The 18,343-nt window shown below is 41.0% G+C and overlaps 1 protein-coding gene and 1 pseudogene across 2 annotated transcripts; both read left to right on the top strand.

Moving 5' to 3' along the window:
• The first annotated feature begins 1,893 nt into the window (after positions 1-1,893).
• LOC306964363 (cytosolic sulfotransferase 3-like) lies at positions 1,894-6,860 on the top strand (annotated as a pseudogene). Its single transcript, XR_013794280.1, has 7 exons — positions 1,894-1,977; positions 2,795-2,933; positions 5,027-5,339; positions 5,678-5,804; positions 6,259-6,356; positions 6,460-6,637; positions 6,745-6,860. The product of XR_013794280.1 is annotated as a cytosolic sulfotransferase 3-like (transcript).
• Positions 6,861-8,342: 1,482 nt separating this feature from the next.
• LOC306964726 (cytosolic sulfotransferase 3-like) lies at positions 8,343-17,317 on the top strand. The gene is made up of 8 exons (XM_079558841.1): positions 8,343-8,380; positions 9,230-9,368; positions 9,888-10,016; positions 11,535-11,650; positions 11,726-11,852; positions 11,927-12,024; positions 16,595-16,778; positions 17,186-17,317. Exons 1-8 carry the CDS (start codon positions 8,363-8,365, stop codon positions 17,296-17,298), a joined length of 924 nt encoding a protein of 307 aa, XP_079414967.1. The 5' UTR covers positions 8,343-8,362; the 3' UTR covers positions 17,299-17,317.
• The last annotated feature ends 1,026 nt before the right edge of the window (positions 17,318-18,343 follow it).

Raw genomic sequence — 18,343 nt, 5'->3', positions numbered from 1 at the left:
CCACCGCCAAACCGGGCTCACCAGGTCTACGTTTTGGGACCGACCTCTGGCTGTGGCTAAACCGTGACTAATGTGACGTGAACAGACTGCTGGCCTCTGATAGGCAGACCAGAGAGTGTTGTAACATGCAGGTCATACTTTTACCAATGCAAGGGCATCACAACAAGCCTTCTAAAGCTGATGCACGTGGACGAAACCAGCCATATGTTTTAAAGATTTTATAGTTCAACAGATTTAAATGTAAATGGAGGTTTATGATGTGGGAGGATGAGTGCAGTGGTTTCTTGTTTTTCAAAGAGCACCTCCCCCCCCAAAACACACATGTTCTTACTGACTTCCTGAGCACTCAGATCCACTCATCTGCCAGTCCGCTGTCAGCGCACGTGTCGACTGCACTTCATTACCCATGATCCTTTTGGCCTTTGTAGTTCAGGCACTCCAGCCGCCTCGCTCTAACCAGAGTATGGACCATGTGGACCTGCTGTCAATGAAACATAGATCTGAGTAGCGTCTGCGTAATTGTAATAGGACAGGTTGGATATTAATTGACCAAATGGAAGCATGTACAAATTGAACAAGAGGGGCCCCGGAATCGACCCCTGGGGAACCCTACTGGTGAACACCATCCGGTCCCAGACACAGCTACTCATCTCAACACAGTATGTCCTGTCTTGAAGGTATAGGACAAACCACTCGAGAGCCTTTCCAGACCTCCCCACCCAGATGTTTAACCTGTCTAATAAGATCCCGTGGTCCACTGTGTCAAATGCAGCGCTCAATCATTTCTCTTTCATCAAGACCACTCTTCTTTAGCAATGGCTTAACGACAGCTGTTTTTAGGGCCTTTGGGAACGCTGACAAAGGCCAGCAGACTTTAGAAATCTAGTGGGTCAAGAGCTCAGGTTAGAAATAAAAGAGATTTTGCACATTGACAAAAATGATCCTTTATTATTGTCACAGGAAAAAAATCCCTGAATTTCTTGCCAATCTTTGTCACCTCTGAGTCCAAACAGAGCTGCATCGAAGGCAACGGTTTGCAAAATCGCTGTGTCACTGTTTGCTCTTGCAACCATTTACGGATAAAGGAGGAGTCAAAAGTAAATGAACAAACAAGACCGGAACAAGAGTCCAGGAGAACAGCAGAGGGCGGGGCCAGCCTCGCAGATCAAACTGTGTCTCAGGTCACATGGGCCAAAGGTAAACGCTTTGGTCATTACAAAGAGGGCCTGGAGCCAACTGCAGAAACAAACCGGGAAACCAGTTCAGAAGTAACACGTGACGTCTCCGAGTGAAGTGAGTATCGTTGCAATCATGAAGAGTTCTCAAACCACAGCCCAGGCCACAAACTGTTTAGTGCTGCTCAGCCTTTCAATAAGTGTCTCTTAGGGCGCACTCACACTTGTCCATCCGAACCGCGCCCAATCGCTGGAAGCCCCTTCTGCGCGGTTCGTTTGTGCAGTGTGAGTACAATCAATCCGTGCCCGAGTCGGACTCGGTTCCGGACTTTGGCCCGCTTGGAGGAGGTGAGCCAGAGCTCGGCCCGGATGCTCACGCATGCGCAAACGTATAGCTGTGACGTAGTGTACGTCATTCTACTCGGAGTCCTTTTAAAAATGTCAGCGGCAAAGGTGTCGAGATGGTCGGAGGAGGAGACAGCCGCGCTGTTAGACATTTGGGCTGACAAAAATATTCAATGCGAATTGGACAAGGTTCATAAAAACGCAGTTGTCTATGGGAAGATCTCGGAGGAACTCTCTGTGAGAGGGTTCAACCGGTCAGCTGCGCAATGTCGCGAAAAGGTAAAAAAGCTCCGTGCCTATTACTTGAAGATCCGCGACGCGCTGGCCAGGTCTGGGAGTTCTTCAGAGGAAAAGGACAAGTTTATTTGGTATGATGCCGTGGACAACATCATTGGCACAAAGCCATGCAGTGCCCCGACCCTACTTGAGTCGGCACCCTCTGGGGACACTACGACAGGTGAGTTTCTGTTAATTTCACCATTAACGTTAGCCTATATCATAACCGTTGAAATCAAGCTTTACCTTGGTAACAATAGGCAAGTTAACGTCTGATCACTCAGGAGCACTTGTCAAATTGTAAAAAATAAACTCCAGACAACGATTGCTCCATAAAAATAAATGTAAAAACAAGTCTGCATTCAACACGTAGTTCATTTTGTGTTTTGCTGTAGCCTGTAACCAGTATAAGAAAAATGTAATATGTCAATAGACCAACAGCTATAGATTAGTGTTGGAGTGGGCTAGCAACTCAAATCAGACCAGGGGGCAATGGTCAGGACTTGAAAGGCAGAAGGAAGAAGCAGCCTCCAATTGGCTATTGTAAACCTTACATTATGCAGTGGATATGATATGACTGAAGTAGAATAGGGTGTCATTAAATATTATCTGTTTTGAAGACACATCAGGGAGTGTGTCCGCGAAAGTTTCTCTCATAAATTGCTGCCTTATAAAAAACCTCCTGATGCGTCTGTGTCGCATATCGGAGCATTGTTTCAGATATTTCAGCAGTGTCAGAGTCTGCTGCGTCTCACTGATGCGACTTAAGAGCAAGAAAGTTAAGGCAGTCTTCACCATCTTCGCCTCACTCAACGAGCAGCTGTTTCCGTTGAGTAGTTCTGAACGCCACCTGCGTCATGACGTAATCGACCTATGGCTCGGTTCATTTGTGCAAGTGTGAGCGCGGGCCGTTCGGGGCATCCAGGCCATTCCTCAAACGAGCCAGAGAGTGGCACGGTTCGGATGTCAAGTGTGAGTGCGCCCTTACTTTATCACAGATGTCGTCAGGAACTCGGCCAGAGCGATATGACTTCCACGGAGTCCAAATGACGCGCCTTTTCCCAGCCACATGGGAAAGAGTGCAGGAGTTTCAAGCACGGCCAGACGACATACTGATTGCGACATATCCCAAAGCAGGTGACGCCACTCATGACGTAATAAAACAATAAAAAGCTATATTTTTCAGTAAAACGTGTTGCTTTGGGAGAATTGTAGGTTTATTTTGACGGCGACATTGTCCTTTTTCTTACAAACACCACTTTTAGGTAATTACTTTTTAAATAAACTGTAACACCCTTCAGGTATGGGGTCGACCACTGAGAGGCCAAAGGGGAACCACTGGGTGAGATGATGAGATGTGCATTCATACAATCTTTGGTTATATCCCTGTATTTGGTTCAGAAATAGTTTGTCCTTAACCTCTGACCCCCCGCCTGAACCAAATGCATTCTGTCCTCTTAGGTTATTATATAGGCCTGTGTAGCACCTCATTTGAAAGCTAAGACCCACAAAACTGATCTTTTTCCTCGCGTTGTTGCCGTGTTGTGTCACCTTTGTTATGTTTTTTTTATTTATTATTTTGGTCACATTTCTGTTGAGTTTTTGTAATTTTTTTTGTTGAGATTTTGTCCCTTTTTCGTCTAATTTTTGTCACTTTTTGGTTGAGTTTTTGTCACATTTTTGTCTAATTTTTGTCATTTTTTGGTTGAGTTTTTGTCACATTTTTTTGTCACATTTTTGTTTAATTTTTGTCACTTTTTGGTTGAGTTTTTGTCACATTTTTGTCTAATTTTTGTCACTTTTTGGTTGAGTTTTTGTCACTTTTTGGTGAGTTTTTGTCATATTTTTTGTTGAGTTTTTGTCACATTTTTGTCTAATTTTAGTCATTTTTTTGTTTAATTTTTGTCACTTTTTGGTTGAGTTTTTGTCATTTTTTTGTCACATTTTCGTCTAATTTTTGTCATTTTTTTGTTTAATTTTTGTCACTTTTTGGTTGAGTTTTTGTCATTTTTTGGTTGAGTTTTTGTCATTTTTTTTGTTGAGTTTTGTCACATTTTTGTCTAATTTTTGTCACATTTTTGTTGAATTTTTGTCACATTTTTGTTGAATTTTTGTCACTTTTTGTTGAGTTTTTGTCACATTTTTGTTGAATTTTTGTCACTTTTTGTTGAGTTTTTCTCACATTTTTGTCGAATTTTTGTCACTTTTTGGTTGAGTTTTTGTCACATTTTTGTCTAATTTTTGTCATTTTTTGGTTGAGTTTTTGTCACATTTTTTTGTCACATTTTTGTTGAATTTTTGTCACTTTTTGTTGAGTTTTTCTCACATTTTCGTCTAATTTTTGTCATTTTTTTGTTTAATTTTTGTCACATTTTTGTCGAATTTTTGTCACTTTTTGTTGAGTTTTTGTCACATTTTTGTCGAATTTTTGTCACTTTTTGGTGAGTTTTTCTCACTTTTTTGTCGCGTTTACATCCTTGTTTTCTTCTCATTTTTTGTGGCTGTTTTGGTGCTTTTTTCCCAAGAAGCTTTGTGATTAGGATAAAGCCAAACTGGAGAAAATGGGATCCGTTCAGGTGGGAGTTAAGAGGTTAATTAGATGCATGCGAGGCTGTGTCCGACAGTAACGTAAAGAAGAGAGGGAAGGAAGCGCATCAGGCCAGAGTCTTCCAAGTCTGCCACGGTGTTGTTTGCAAGATTCCAACTTCGTCTTGAGCAACGCTGGTGGAAGATCAGGCCCAAAGACTTTGTGAAACAAAAGCCCCAATTCCAAAAATATATCAAAATCACGTCAAACTATGTCTTCTAAAGCCCTTTTCATACAAAACCTCCTTTTCACAGAGAAGCATCAAAAAGTGCTGTACAGAAACTATAAAAATACATTATGTAATATGTGAAAAAACATCACCCAAACGCTTTCTGCTGGTGATGGTTTGTGCATGACATTAACATCCCTTTCCTTCCACCCTTCCCGACTGCGCCCTGAAAATAGGAATTCTTCGTAGCCTACATCTGTTTGACTTTCACAACTTTTGCATCTATAAAAAATATTGTTACGGCTCTCAGAAGTATTATTATTGGAGAGCGTGGTGGAGCAGAGCATGCAGTGAGATCTGGGGGTTAGGCATATTCAGCTGCTAAAGTGAAAAGAAGATGTGATAGAGGCAATGCTTTAAAACCACTGGAGACATTCCACTAAACCGGCCCTGACAGAGTTCTGTTTCCTTCAGGAACCACGTGGGTTTCCTACATCCTGGACCTGCTGTATTTTGGACAGACCGACCCCGAGAGGCAGAAATCCATCCCCATCTATCAAAGAGTGCCCTTTCTGGAAATGGCTGTTACTAACCCAGAGAAAGGTCTTAAAAAAACAGTTTTACAGTTTACTTAATTTAAGCTCATTTGACCAAACTTGTTTCTTGTTCAGATATCAAGTATTTTGGAATAGACCTGGCCGACAAACTCACCACCAAACCGAGGATCCTCAAAACTCATTACCCAGTGCAGTTTGTGCCCAAGTCTTTCTGGGAGCAAAACACAAAGGTGCAGGGAAATGGACTTAAAGGAACAGGCCACCGTTTTTCCCATACTGAGATTATGTGCTTACCTGAGCTTAGACGAGTTGATACGTACCTGTCTGGTCTTTGTGCGCACCCTCAGTCACGCATAACAACCCAGTGTATTCCTATAGCTTCAAACAGGGTGAAGTTAGAAGTGACTCAAAGACCAGACAGGTGCGTATCAACTCGTCTAAGCTCAGGTAAGAACATATCTCAGTGTGTAAAAAAGAGGGCCTGTTCCTTTAACAGATTCATTTTTGAAATGTGTTAATGTCAGTGTTTCTAAAAGAGATGTTTGCTTTGATGTTCTCTGCTTTGTAGATTGTGTATGTGGCACGTAATGCTAAGGACAACATGGTCTCCTATTACCACTTTGATCGCATGAACCAACTCCAACCTGCGCCTGGACAATGGAGCGACTACTTCCAGAGATTTTTAGTGGGAAAAAGTAAGTAACATTTTTAGATCTAATCTTCCTGAAGCTCCTCCGGGTCCTGTGATCTTCACCTTAAACTGTTTTTATACTTGTTTCTGTCTTCCACTTGAAGTGAATCCATGAAAAAATATGCTTTATTTATGCAGCTCATCTGACCATTGGTTCGCAAGGACAAGTATGGACCAAATTAAGAACTATTGAAAACTGTTTTAAAAAAAATGAGGGTTTGACAAAAGCTGTAAAAGAAATGCTCATAAGTTAAGATAAGATCAGATAAGAGCCTTTATTGATCTCACAGTGGAGAAATGTACTTGTTACTTTCAGCTGCAAATAGACAGGAAATGTAAGGGAAAAACAATTAAATAGTAAATAGTGGTATCTTATGTACAATGACTACCACATATGACTACTGCTATATATACATTTATATATAAATTGCATTTCATCTCTGTTCTTATGCCCACAGTGAACTATGGATCGTGGTACGACCATGTAAACGGTTGGTGGCAGAAGAAAAGAAACTACTCCAATCTGCACTATATGTTCTTTGAGGATCTTGTTGAGGTAAAGTACTTCTCATGATACTTTTCCAGGCAGAGGCAACATTCATAAACCTCCACTGAGGTCTTTCTGAAACAGATCTTTATTGGCATTTGTTTTTGGGCAGAACACGGGCTTGGAAATAGACAAATTGAGCAGGTTCCTTGGTTTGTCAGTGACACCTGAGATCAGACAACAGATCACAGGCCAAGTCCAGTTTGACCAGATGAAGAACAATGCCATGACCAATTACTCCACATTGGGGGACGCTATGGATTTTAAAGTTTCTCCCTTCATGAGGAAAGGTAAAGCAGTATTTCAGAGCATGTAAAGGCAACATTATAAAAAGCTCAAAGTGACTTAAAGTCCATCACTTCCCCTTTGTATATTTGCTGTGATCTGACCTGTGCAGGTAAAGTTGGCGACTGGAAGAATCACTTCACTGTGGCACAAAATGAAGAGTTTGACGAAGACTATGAACAGAAGATGAAGGACGCCACACTCCAGTTTCGCACCACATTGCACTGAGAAAACCACGGGGGCTTTTGCCTACTCCTACTTTCAACTATATATTAAAAGAAAGTTATAAACATTGTTTTTAATCTCAAAAAGAAAGTGGGTTTTCTTTGGGGCGTTATATTTGATTATTTTATAGAGAATATTATCAAAAGACACAAAAAGCATGAAACTAATTTGTGCTTTAAGAAAATCTTTTTTTCTGACAATTAAATAAAAGTGAATAGAATCTGGAGTATCCGCTTGTATCTCACACATTCTGAGCTGTGATTTGACTGTCTTAGTTTGGTCTCACACTCTTCTTTGCTCATATTTGTCTCTAGATCCTTCTCCCATTGTTCCATAATAGCCCCGCAACATTCAAAAAAGTCTTGACTTAATAACTTATACAGTCTTGAAACTGTGTTACTGTGTTTACTGCAGTTTGGAGCTGGTGGTCCAGGTACTCATTTGTATTAGCAAATTGGAAACTAGAGAGAATAGCTTTAAGCTGCACATATTGAAATGTGTCACTTAAATTAAATATTCTTTTAAGTTGTTGGAATGGCATAATTTCCTCCCCGTGCAATATTTTACTGCTGACGGCGTTTTCTGACATGACGGTTAGTCTGACCTGGAAAGGACCAAATGTGACCAAGCATTTGTCCTCATCTTCTGTGTGTTTTGTACTTAGATCTTGAAAAGTGAATCGACATTAAACCCTGTCTAAACCGGCCCTGACAGAGTTCTGTTTCCTTCAGGAACCACGTGGGTCTCCTACATCCTGGACCTGCTGTATTTTGGACAGACCGACCCCGAGAGGCAGACCTCCCTCCCCATCAGGCGTTAAAGTTGTTTTTAACGTGTCTAAACTCCAATGCTTTTCAATGGGGGCCTAGTGGCGATATGGAGGTACTACAGCAATGGCCCCCAGTGTCGTGGTCATAAAGCAGAGCAGCCAGCGGCCATTGTTGTGCCTGTGAAGGTTTTTAGGGTTTATTGAAAAATATACAAAATGAACAAAAACCAGGGTCAGGTGTGCAAGGCTTCAGTTTTCAGTGTCAACAAAAAATACATAAAAATCTAAAAATAAGTACTTTTACAGTGCAGTTGTGTTACATACACCGTCAGGGCTTTGGCATTTGTGCAATAATTCAAGGATCCTGCAAAGGTTTCCTCCGGGATGAATGATGCCTGTGTGTGTGAACTGCAGTCGGAGGCTCCGCCCCTAAAAGGGCAGCTGAGGTCACACACACACGCCGCTGACCACTGTGGATGTAAAACGATCTCATGTGAAGCGCTTTGTGACCATGTGTGTGACTATACAAACACAGTCCTTCTTTCTGAGTACGTAGTTTCACAAAACTACATAATAAACTACTAAGACTTGCACAAAAGCAGCAGGAAACAGAGGGAGGGCTCGGCCTTATCGCTCTTTAAACAGTCTCAGATTACAGGGGAGGGCTGGTTATATAACAACACTGTGGGGAGGAGAGGATCCAGCTGCAGAAGGAACTCCTGAGCCACCGAGCAACATGTCTGACCCAAGTCAAGTGAGTATTATTGCTATTAAACGTTAATGCTGCGGTCTTCAATGTTAGGTTAAGGAAATCAGTGCAGCCTTTACAAAAACAAGGCTCAACACAGACAAAGCTAATCCTGTTTCCTCTCAATAATCTTCAGTACATCTGTTACAGTACAGGAAGTGCTTTAAAGGTTTGTCCACTCGATTTGCCTTTTCAGCTTTACATAAACAGCTTCACTGCAGTCCACTCTCACAGGCAGCAATGACAAAGAGAACCTTTCACCCTTAGTTGTAAACAGAGCAGAGCCAGAATACTATCAGCATCAACCCCTTAACTCCCACCTGAACCGAGCACATTCTCTCCAGTTTGGCTTTACCCCAATCCAAAAGCTTCTGGAAAAAAGCTGTGAAAAGAGCAACAAAAAAAATGACGAAAAATTGATGAAAAAGTGGCCAAAATGTCACAAAAATGTCACAAGAAATTGACAAAAAATGGAAGAAAAAATGACAAAAATGTGACAAAAATGTGATAAAAATTTGACAAAAAATGACAAAAAATGGATACAAAATTGACGAAAAAATTACAAAAATGTGACGAAAAAATTACAAAAATGTGACGAAAAAATGACTAAAAATTTGATAAAAATTTGACCCAAAAAATACAAAAAAATGACAAAAAAATGACAAAAATGTGACGAAAAATGACAAAAAAGTTAAAAAATGAGTTGAATACCCAACAAACAAATGATGGAAAAACAATCAGCTGACGTGAGGAAAAAGATCCTCTCGGTTCAGGCGGGAGTTTAGAGGTTAACATCACGTTCCATTTGTGAACATGAAGCCTTTCCCGCTCTCACTGTCTGATCATTCACTCCAGACGCCGTCAGTGCCTCGTCCCGAGCTCTTCGACTTTCATGGAGTTCAGATGGTCCACGCTTTCACAGACAACTGGGAGAACATCCAGAACTTCAAAGCTCGGCCCGACGACATCCTCATTGCCACATATCCCAAAGCAGGTCAGCGCCTCCTGTTTGCTTTACAGCTTGTTAAACATTGGCCTGTTCGACTGTAAACTTTCATTCAGAGAAGTCGGGTTCATGTGAGGTCCAGATCAGACATGGAGGCGTTCTATTGGCTACATCCATGTTTACAGCAGATCATCCAAACAGAAAAGTCCATCTGTCTGAATGTAGGTGCAGAATCACACTGTGCTGTTTTTCTCCCAGTGTTAAATGTTCTTTGAAGTGACTATAACACTTCATTTTACAAAGCTGCTTTCTTCAGGACCATGATGGACTCTGCAGTAAAGAATCTGTCAAACCCCACAAAGACAAGGTACAAATGCATCCAGCAGCACAGTGCGGATCTCAGAAGCCATGAATGCAGGTCTCAGAAAACCATTGCAGAGGGAGTTGCTGCTCGTTTACCTCATGTTATCAAAGCCTTTCCGAGTGTCTGCAGTCTTTAACACTTTGGAGTTGAAGGAGATTCCTCTCGCCGCCCTCATGGTCCTCACAGAGCATTGTTTCCTTCAGGAACCACCTGGGTCTCCTACATCCTGGACCTGCTGTATTTCGGACAGTCTGACCCCGAGCGGCAGACCTCCATCCCCATCTACAGAAGAGTGCCCTTCCTCGACATATCCGTCACTCACTCAGAAGAAGGTAAAACATAAGTATATTATAATCAATCTCCAGAGCCCAGAAGATAAAATAAAACCCTTCACCTAAAAGTTTGGGAATTAAATTAAACTTTTATTCCAGACTTTGGTCCATTAAAAATAGACCAGACAAACAATTAAAAAGTCGTCTTATTAAAAATCACCCCGATGTACCGGCAGTTTCTCAAAGACGTGGCAGTAGAGTCATAACGACTCATGTGTAAATAATAAATAAGTATCTTGTGATAATGTGTGTCACATTCTGTAATGAATGGTAACTGCAAACTCTTAGCTGTTAATGCTTTGGCAAATACGACTAATTAATCCTTCATGAGCTCCTGAATTGTTGCCATGTGACACTGGTTAAAGGGATGTTTCAGGATGTTTGACACAGGGCCTCATGTCCTCGTTATCCAGAGTGTTGCTGATTTATGGAGATACTTTTTTTTTTGTAATTCATGCAGTTCTTATGTTTGAGGAGTTTCGTGGCGCTAGGCTAATGCGAGGCTAGTGCATGTCTATGGTATCAGCTAGCCTGCATTAAAAACAGTGTGACCCGCTCCACAGAGCACCTGAGGCAAATCACTGATAACAGTGGTTCTCAACCTTTTGGAGCCGCGACCCCTATTATAACATTTAACTGGGATCGTGACGCCCGCCCGGGTCACACCATGGGAAAAACAGGAACATTAGCCTATATAATTAATTAAGAAAAAAACAAATGGTTAAAATAAAATGAATCAAATTTAGGTATAATAAAATAATAACACTTTTTTTTTTTAATCTACATGACCTAGCGACCCCCCAGGTTGAGATCCACTGACTGATAACACCAGACTAACCATATACATGTCTGTGTCCATAGAGTCATGTTTGGAATATAACTGACCTGCATCACATGAATGATCGCGTTTTGAGGGACTATTTTCTAGCAGATCACTTTTATTTTTTTATTTATTTAATAGGGACAATGCATGTTGATGAACAGTTGCACATGACCACTGTAAATATGCCAGATTATAGCGGGGATGCTAGTTTCCATCTGTAGTCCCTAGGCAGGCAGCACATACACAATTTACAATTTACAATTACATAATGTGACAACAATACATGCAGTAACAACTGCCGCCGCTGCGTAGCTTATACAACCACGAAGCTGATGCTGCTGAAATATAAGGTGTTTTAAATGACTCTATGGACACAGACATGTATATGGTTAGTCTGGTGTTATCAGTGAGTTGCCTCAGGTGCTCTGTGGAGCGGGTCACACTGTTTTTAATGCAGGCTAGCTGATACCATAGACATGCACTAGCCTTACATTAGCCTAGCACCACGAAACTCTTCAAATATAAGAACTGCATGAATTACAAAAAAAATATCTCCAGGAATCAGCAACACTCTGGATAACGAGGAAACGAGGCCCTGAAATCCTGAAATATCCCTTTAAGATTAGAAAAGAGGTTCTGCATTTCACTAGAATGAGCTCCTCTATGATGGAATGTCTTTGTTTTGTTTGGTCCAGAGTTGAACTATACTGGAGTGGATCTGGCCAACGAACTCCCCACCTCCCCACGGCTCCTCAAAACTCATTATCCAGTACAGTTTGTGCCCAAGTCTTTCTTTGAGCAAAACTGTAAGGTACAGTTAATCAACAACAATTACACATGTTACTTTAAACATTTTCATCCTTAAGTAAAACCCTCTGCTTTGTAGATGGTGTATGTGGCGCGTAATGCCAAGGACAACATGGTCTCCTATTACCACTTCGAGCGCATGACCCAAGTCCAGCCGGAGCCCGGGGAATGGAAAAACTACTTCCAGAGGTTTTTAGATGGAAAAAGTATGTGCGATAATAAGATAGAATCCTCTTGATGCTAAAGGATGTATCGCTCACTTTATCTGTAACTGTGAAAGTGAACTATGGATCCTGGTATGACCATGTGAACGGCTGGTGGCAGAGGAAGAACACCTACTCCAACATCCACTACATGTTCTTTGAGGATCTTTCGGAGGTAAAACACTTATTCAGTTTGAACAGAGGAAAGAGAAATGGACAAAACAGGCAAAACAATGTGATCAATGTCAGCCCAAACTGCAGCTGAATGTCTTTTAGACCATCGTTTATCATGAACTTACACCAGAACAACCAAGGCCGTGGGAACCCAGGGTGCTGAGGGCGCTGCAGCACCCCCTGGTGGATAGTTTGTGAACTGCAAGCAATATTAACCCCTTAACTCCCACCTGAACCGAGCACATTTTCTCCAGCTTTACCCCAATCCAAAAGCTTCTGGGAAAAAGTTGTGAAAATAGCAACAAAACTGAGACGAAAACAAGGATGAAAATGTGAAAAAAGTGAGAAAACATTGACAGAAAATTACAAAAACTTGACAAAAAAGCGAGAAAAAATTGACGAAAAATTGACAAAAAAGTCACGAAAATTTGACAAAAATGACACGACTGCCCGACAAAAAAGTGCCCAACAAAAAAAGTGATGAAAAAAAATCTGACGTGAGGAAAAAGATCCATTTAGTTTTGTAGGTCTTTCAAATGAGGCGTTACACTGGCCTACAGGATTTGGGTAAAGCTGAACTGGAGAAAATGCTCTCGGTTCAGGCGGGAGTTAAGAGGTTAATCAATAGGATTTATGCACAGAAAAAGTATTTTGGGGGTACATTTTGTCCCTGAGCGCCCCCTAACTAAAACATCTTCCCACGGCTCTGAGAACAACTGATGAGCGATGTCATCATTTTCCAAAACATTTATATTTAACGCCAGTTTCAAACCAAATTCAATGCTTTTTAATGCCTTGATTTCGGCAATTTTCATTTAATGAAAAGGCCTCATTTGAAAGCTGAGAACTACAAAACTTTTCTAGAATAGGGGTGTCAACTCACGGCGAGAACATGTTTCCAATAAATGAATAATAATAAGCTGTGATTTGGTCAAAGCCCCGACTTTACAGTAGTTTTATTAAAGGAACAGGCCGGCGTTTTTCCACACTGAGATATGTTCTTACCTGAGCTGTGACGAGTTCTTTAGGACCTGTCTGATCTTCAGTCACGTAAACACAGCGCAGACGGCGTTAGCATTTAGCCTCTCCCTCTCTCCTCTATAGCTCCAAAACAGGTCAAGATAGAAGCTACCAAGCTCTTCCACGTTTTCCCTATTTAAATATGGTTACGTGAAGTGTTCCACTACAAAGTATAATTACACACAATTAAACAATGTGGATTTTCTAAGCGGATAAAAGGGGGAACTATATTGTAAGGTAGTTGTTGTTTAGTAGATTTGTGTAAAATGTCCCATGTTCATTTGCACCAACGAGTCGACACTGCAGCGTTTCTCTGCACGGCCTAAAAAACGGCTTTGTTTTCGTGTAGTGACAGATAGGAGAAAAGGGGCAACGCCCACGCTAGCCTCCGGAATAAGGTGATTATAATGTGTTGTTCGTATCCTGAGCTCTTATTATGTCAGTGCCCTCTGCTGGACACGTATGGAATTTTTTTTTTTTTTTTATTCAATGCCCCCTATAGTTTTTCTATAAAAAATCATAACTCGGCACAGTAATGGGCTCGAGACTTCCTTTCTTTTTACATACTCTGGAATTCATGCTTTACAGGGCAACGGCCGTATGTGAGACACCCCTGATCGAGAAGGATCTTTTTCTTTGCTGTTGTTGCTTGGTTTTTTTTACATTTTTGTTGCGTCTTTGTCAAATTTTTTACCACATTTTTTGCAATTTTTTCATAAATTTTTTGTTATATTTTCATTAAATTTTTGTTCTTTTTTTCCCATCACATTCTGTGGCTTTTTTGTCTCTATTTTGACACTTTTTTCCAGACGCTTCTAGGTTTAGCTGAACTGGAGAAAACTCGCTCTGTTCAGAGATTAAGTCATTAACCTCTTACCACCCGCCTTAACCGAATGCTTCACCACTTTGCCTGTTGGCCAGTGTAGCGCCTCATTTGAAAGCTAAGACCTACAAAACTAAATTGATCTTTTTCCTCACATCATCAGGTTTTTTTTCATCACTTTTTTTTGTCGGGCAGTCGTCTCATTTTTGTCAAATTTTTGTGACTTTTTTGTCACTTTTTCGTCAAATTTTTCATTTTTTTCGGCCATTTTTTCTCACTTTTTTCACATTTCCATCACTGTTTTCGTCTCATTTTTGTTGCTATTTTCACACCTTTTTTCCAGAAGCTTTTGGATTGGGGTAAAGCTGGAGAAAATGCGCTCTGTTCAGAGATTAAGTCATTAAACACAGGCTTGTCATTCTCATTTTCACGTGATTGCTGGAATAATGGCAAAAAAAAAGCAGATTTTTTCCCCTTTGCTACTTTTATTTTCACTCTAAATACAGGAGCTCCGAAAGCCCAGACAAACTGCGATCATTTAGCCCACGCTGAACACGAGCAAAGTCATTAAAGAACGGTTGGTTTGTCTGAGAGCAACCGCGCGTCCAAACACTCTGACCCGGTTCGAGGAGGCGGACGAGGCGGGGTGTGGTTGCTCGTGGATACGGCACAAGCGCTGTCAAAATGGCTGCTTTATTTACCGTGGTGAAGTAGTACCAGTTATCATTTTCATAAATAGGATGATGACGTAATGATGATGCCACTGATCCGTGCTTATGAAAATAGCCCCTGATTCTCTGCCCGCACATCTCACAAACCCAAGGCACGCATTAGTAGTAGTAGTAGTAGTAGTAGTAGTAGTAGTAGTAGCAGCAGCAGCAGCAGTAGTAGTAGTAGTAGTAGTAGTAGTAGTAGTAGTAGTAGCAGCAGCAGCAGCAGCAGTAGTAGTAGTAGTAGTAGTAGTAGTAGTAGTAGTAGTAGTAGTAGTAGTAGTAGTAGCAGCAGCAGCAGCAGCAGCAGTAGTAGTAGTAGTAGTAGTAGTAGTAGTAGTAGTAGTAGTAGTAGTAGTAGTAGTAGCAGTAGTAGTAGTAGTAGCAGTAGTAGTAGTAGTAGTAGTAGCAGTAGTAGTAGTAGTAGCAGTAGTAGTAGTAGTAGTAGTAGTAGTAGCAGTAGTAGTAGTAGTAGTAGTAGTAGTAGTAGTAGTAGTAGTAGTAGTAGTAGTAGCAGTAGTAGCAGTAGTAGTAGTAGTAGTAGTAGTAGTAGTAGTAGTAGTAGTAGTAGTAGCAGTAGTAGCAGTAGTAGTAGTAGTAGTAGTAGTAGTAGTAGTAGTAGCAGTAGTAGTAGCAGTAGTAGTAGTAGTAGTAGTAGTAGTAGTAGTAGTAGCAGTAGTAGTAGTAGTAGTAGTAGTAGTAGTAGCAGTAGTAGTAGTAGTAGCAGTAGTAGTAGTAGTAGTAGTAGTAGTAGTAGCAGTAGTAGTAGTAGCAGTAGTAGTAGTAGTAGCAGTAGTAGTAGTAGTAGTAGTAGTAGTAGTAGTAGTAGTAGTAGTAGTAGTAGTAGCAGTAGTAGTAGTAGTAGTAGTAGTAGTAGTAGTAGTAGTAGTAGTAGTAGTAGTAGTAGTAGTAGTAGTAGTAGTAGTAGCAGTAGTAGCAGTAGTAGTAGTAGTAGTAGTAGTAGTAGTAGTAGTAGTAGCAGTAGTAGCAGTAGTAGTAGTAGTAGTAGTAGTAGTAGTAGTAGTAGTAGTAGTAGTAGTAGCAGTAGTAGTAGTAGTAGTAGTAGTAGCAGTAGTAGTAGTAGTAGTAGTAGTAGTAGTAGTAGTAGTAGTAGTAGTAGTAGTAGAAATGTATTGTCCCAGTGGGGAAATTCATTTGCAGTGAGTGGAGATCCACAAATACAACAGTGACACAGCAGACAGATCCAAACACTGACATCATGCAAAGAACAAACCACGGCTCGTCAACCTCAGTTTAAATTATGTTCAAATCGTTCTCTACATTCCTTAAAAACCTTCTCTGACAGACCAGCTGTGCAGAATAGAAACATCACTGTTGGTTACTTCGTATTGTTGGTTTGTTTAATTGTAAAATAGCTTATGGCACAAATGCCTGGTCCTGTTTTTAGTCAGGGCGGGGCTCCTGTACCTTCGACCTGAGGGGAGCAGCTCAAACTCTCTAAACAGAGAATGTTCTGAGTCCGATAATACTATGTCTGCTTTATCTAGAGCTCGAGCAGAATAACTGTCCTGCAGACCCTTCAGAGGAACACCGAGGGTTTAGCTGTGACTGAACATATTTTCCTGAGGGAGTTCTTTTGTGCCTCAGTCATGGCCCCGAAACCAGCAGATGATCCAGAAAGTCAGAACACTCTCCACAAAAGCACTGTCATTTTCAACATGTTTCTATCCACCTGAAAGGACACCAGTTTCTTCATAAAACATAGTCTCTGTTGACCCTTTTTTGTGATCTGTATTTTTATCCCACTTTAAGATCACACCCAGATACTTGTGATACATTATTTCATGGCACTGGGATGAAATGTTTTATTCCTCCACTATAAAGCTGCGAGTGACTTGGTCCGTCATAAACAACTCTTCATGATGACGTAATCGAGCTGCGGGGGATAAAGCCCCTCCCAAAGCAACGCCATAATCATGTGAAAAACTACTGCTTGAACCGAAGGAAAGTTCTTCTACGCCTGACAGATGAAACAAACATCTCCGATCTGTTTGCAGAACACGGACCGGGAAATCACCAAACTGTGCCGGTTCCTCGGCCTGACTGTGACGCCGGAGATCAGACGACAGGTCACGGGCCAAGTCCAGTTCGACACAATGAAGAACAACAAAATGGCCAATTACTCCACACTAAACTCCAAGGACATGATGGACTTCAGAGTGTCTCCGTTCATGAGAAAAGGTAATCCTTCAAATAAGAACAAGAACCAGTAATACACCTTTAATGGAACTCACACGGTCATGATTTTAGCTTTAAAATGTAGCAACATTTTTCAGAGAGTGCCAAAAGTCATTACATTGTTGGTTTATGTTATTGGCCTCCGAATAATCCTTAAAGGGATATTTCAGAGGGTCAACAACCTTTGCAATAAAAGTTGGAAAACTGGGAGTTGATCTGTGATTGATAAACAACAAGTCACCACAACAGTGATTCCCTAACTTTGCGAAAAGGAGTGAAACAGCGCCCCCGATTTGATGCTGGTGGCCAAACAGTGTACTGCATCCATGTTTACCATTGAGAATGAATGGGAGAGAGTTGGTATTACAGCACATCCCAAAGATTCTTAATGAGGTTCATCTGTTTTGAAGGTAAAGTTGGCGACTGGAAGAATCACTTCACTGTGGAGCAGAATGAGAAGTTTGACCAAGATTATGAACAAAAGATGAAGGACCCGAATCTCCAGTTTCGCACATTGATCTGAAAACATCAGACGAGGATTCAGTGTTGACACACGTGTAATCTGTCGACAACCTAATTGTACAGTGATATTACGCTTGTTTAATCATGGGCCAAATGTCTTGAATGTTTCGTAGATTTTAAGCAGTTAAATAAAGGTTTGTATTTTAACATATAGTCATGTTTAAGTCATTGGTTTGACCCTAAACGTAAACAAAGAACGTTACAAATGTCTCAATGTCTGGTTCATCAAAGCACACTTGGAAATAGAAGTAATTACATAATAGAACTGCACAAAATAACAATAATAATAGATTTTGTGCATGTGCGAGTCGGCTCTGATCACTGACTGTATAAGACACTTGAGGACAGAGATGGAGAGGACGCCGTTTTCCTAAACCTCCGAACCCAAGGCATTGCTTTTACAAGTGTTGCTTGGAGTGGAAATGGATGTAGAAGTGTGTAGGTGTGTTTGTATTGGAAGGAAAATAGTGCATTCATACGGAAGTAATCGAAATGGCAAAATAAAGGCACGCAGGAAATAATGATAGTCTCTATAATTATAGGATTCTATTTACGATCTCTGTTCCACCATCTGACTAAAGGAAGAGGTCCATCAAATGGTTTGATCAAATATTAGTTATTACAATATTTACGACTGTTATTAAAGGGTCTATACAGAGTTTAAACATGTTAAAACAAAGTATTTTCCTCCCCCTACATGTTCCTCCATGTCCTAATGCCGGGGTGGCGAACACGCGGCTCTTGGCCAATCAGAGTGCGGCTCTTTGCATGACTAGAGATGTTTAACATAATGCAGCCAAAATGATTGGTAAATGTTTCCCTTAAACTGTGACAGTCTTTAAGAAGCTTGACCAAAAATCCAACCATCGTCCTACAGACCCTGTTTCTACATGTGAGTCTGTATCTCTCTCCTCCTCTCTCCGGCGTGTGAAAGGTGCAGCCGCCTCACTCACAGCGGGATGTAGTTAAACAACAGGCAGATCGTGGCTCTGGGATCAGCTTCTGCTTTCCAGGTTTCTGATCAGCTGCTCTTTATTTGATGTAAT

The sequence above is a fragment of the Gobius niger genome (genome assembly GCF_951799975.1).
Source record: "Gobius niger genome assembly, chromosome: 6".
Taxonomy (NCBI): Eukaryota; Metazoa; Chordata; class Actinopteri; order Gobiiformes; family Gobiidae; genus Gobius; species Gobius niger.
This window is presented reverse-complemented; position numbering and strand designations above follow the sequence as displayed.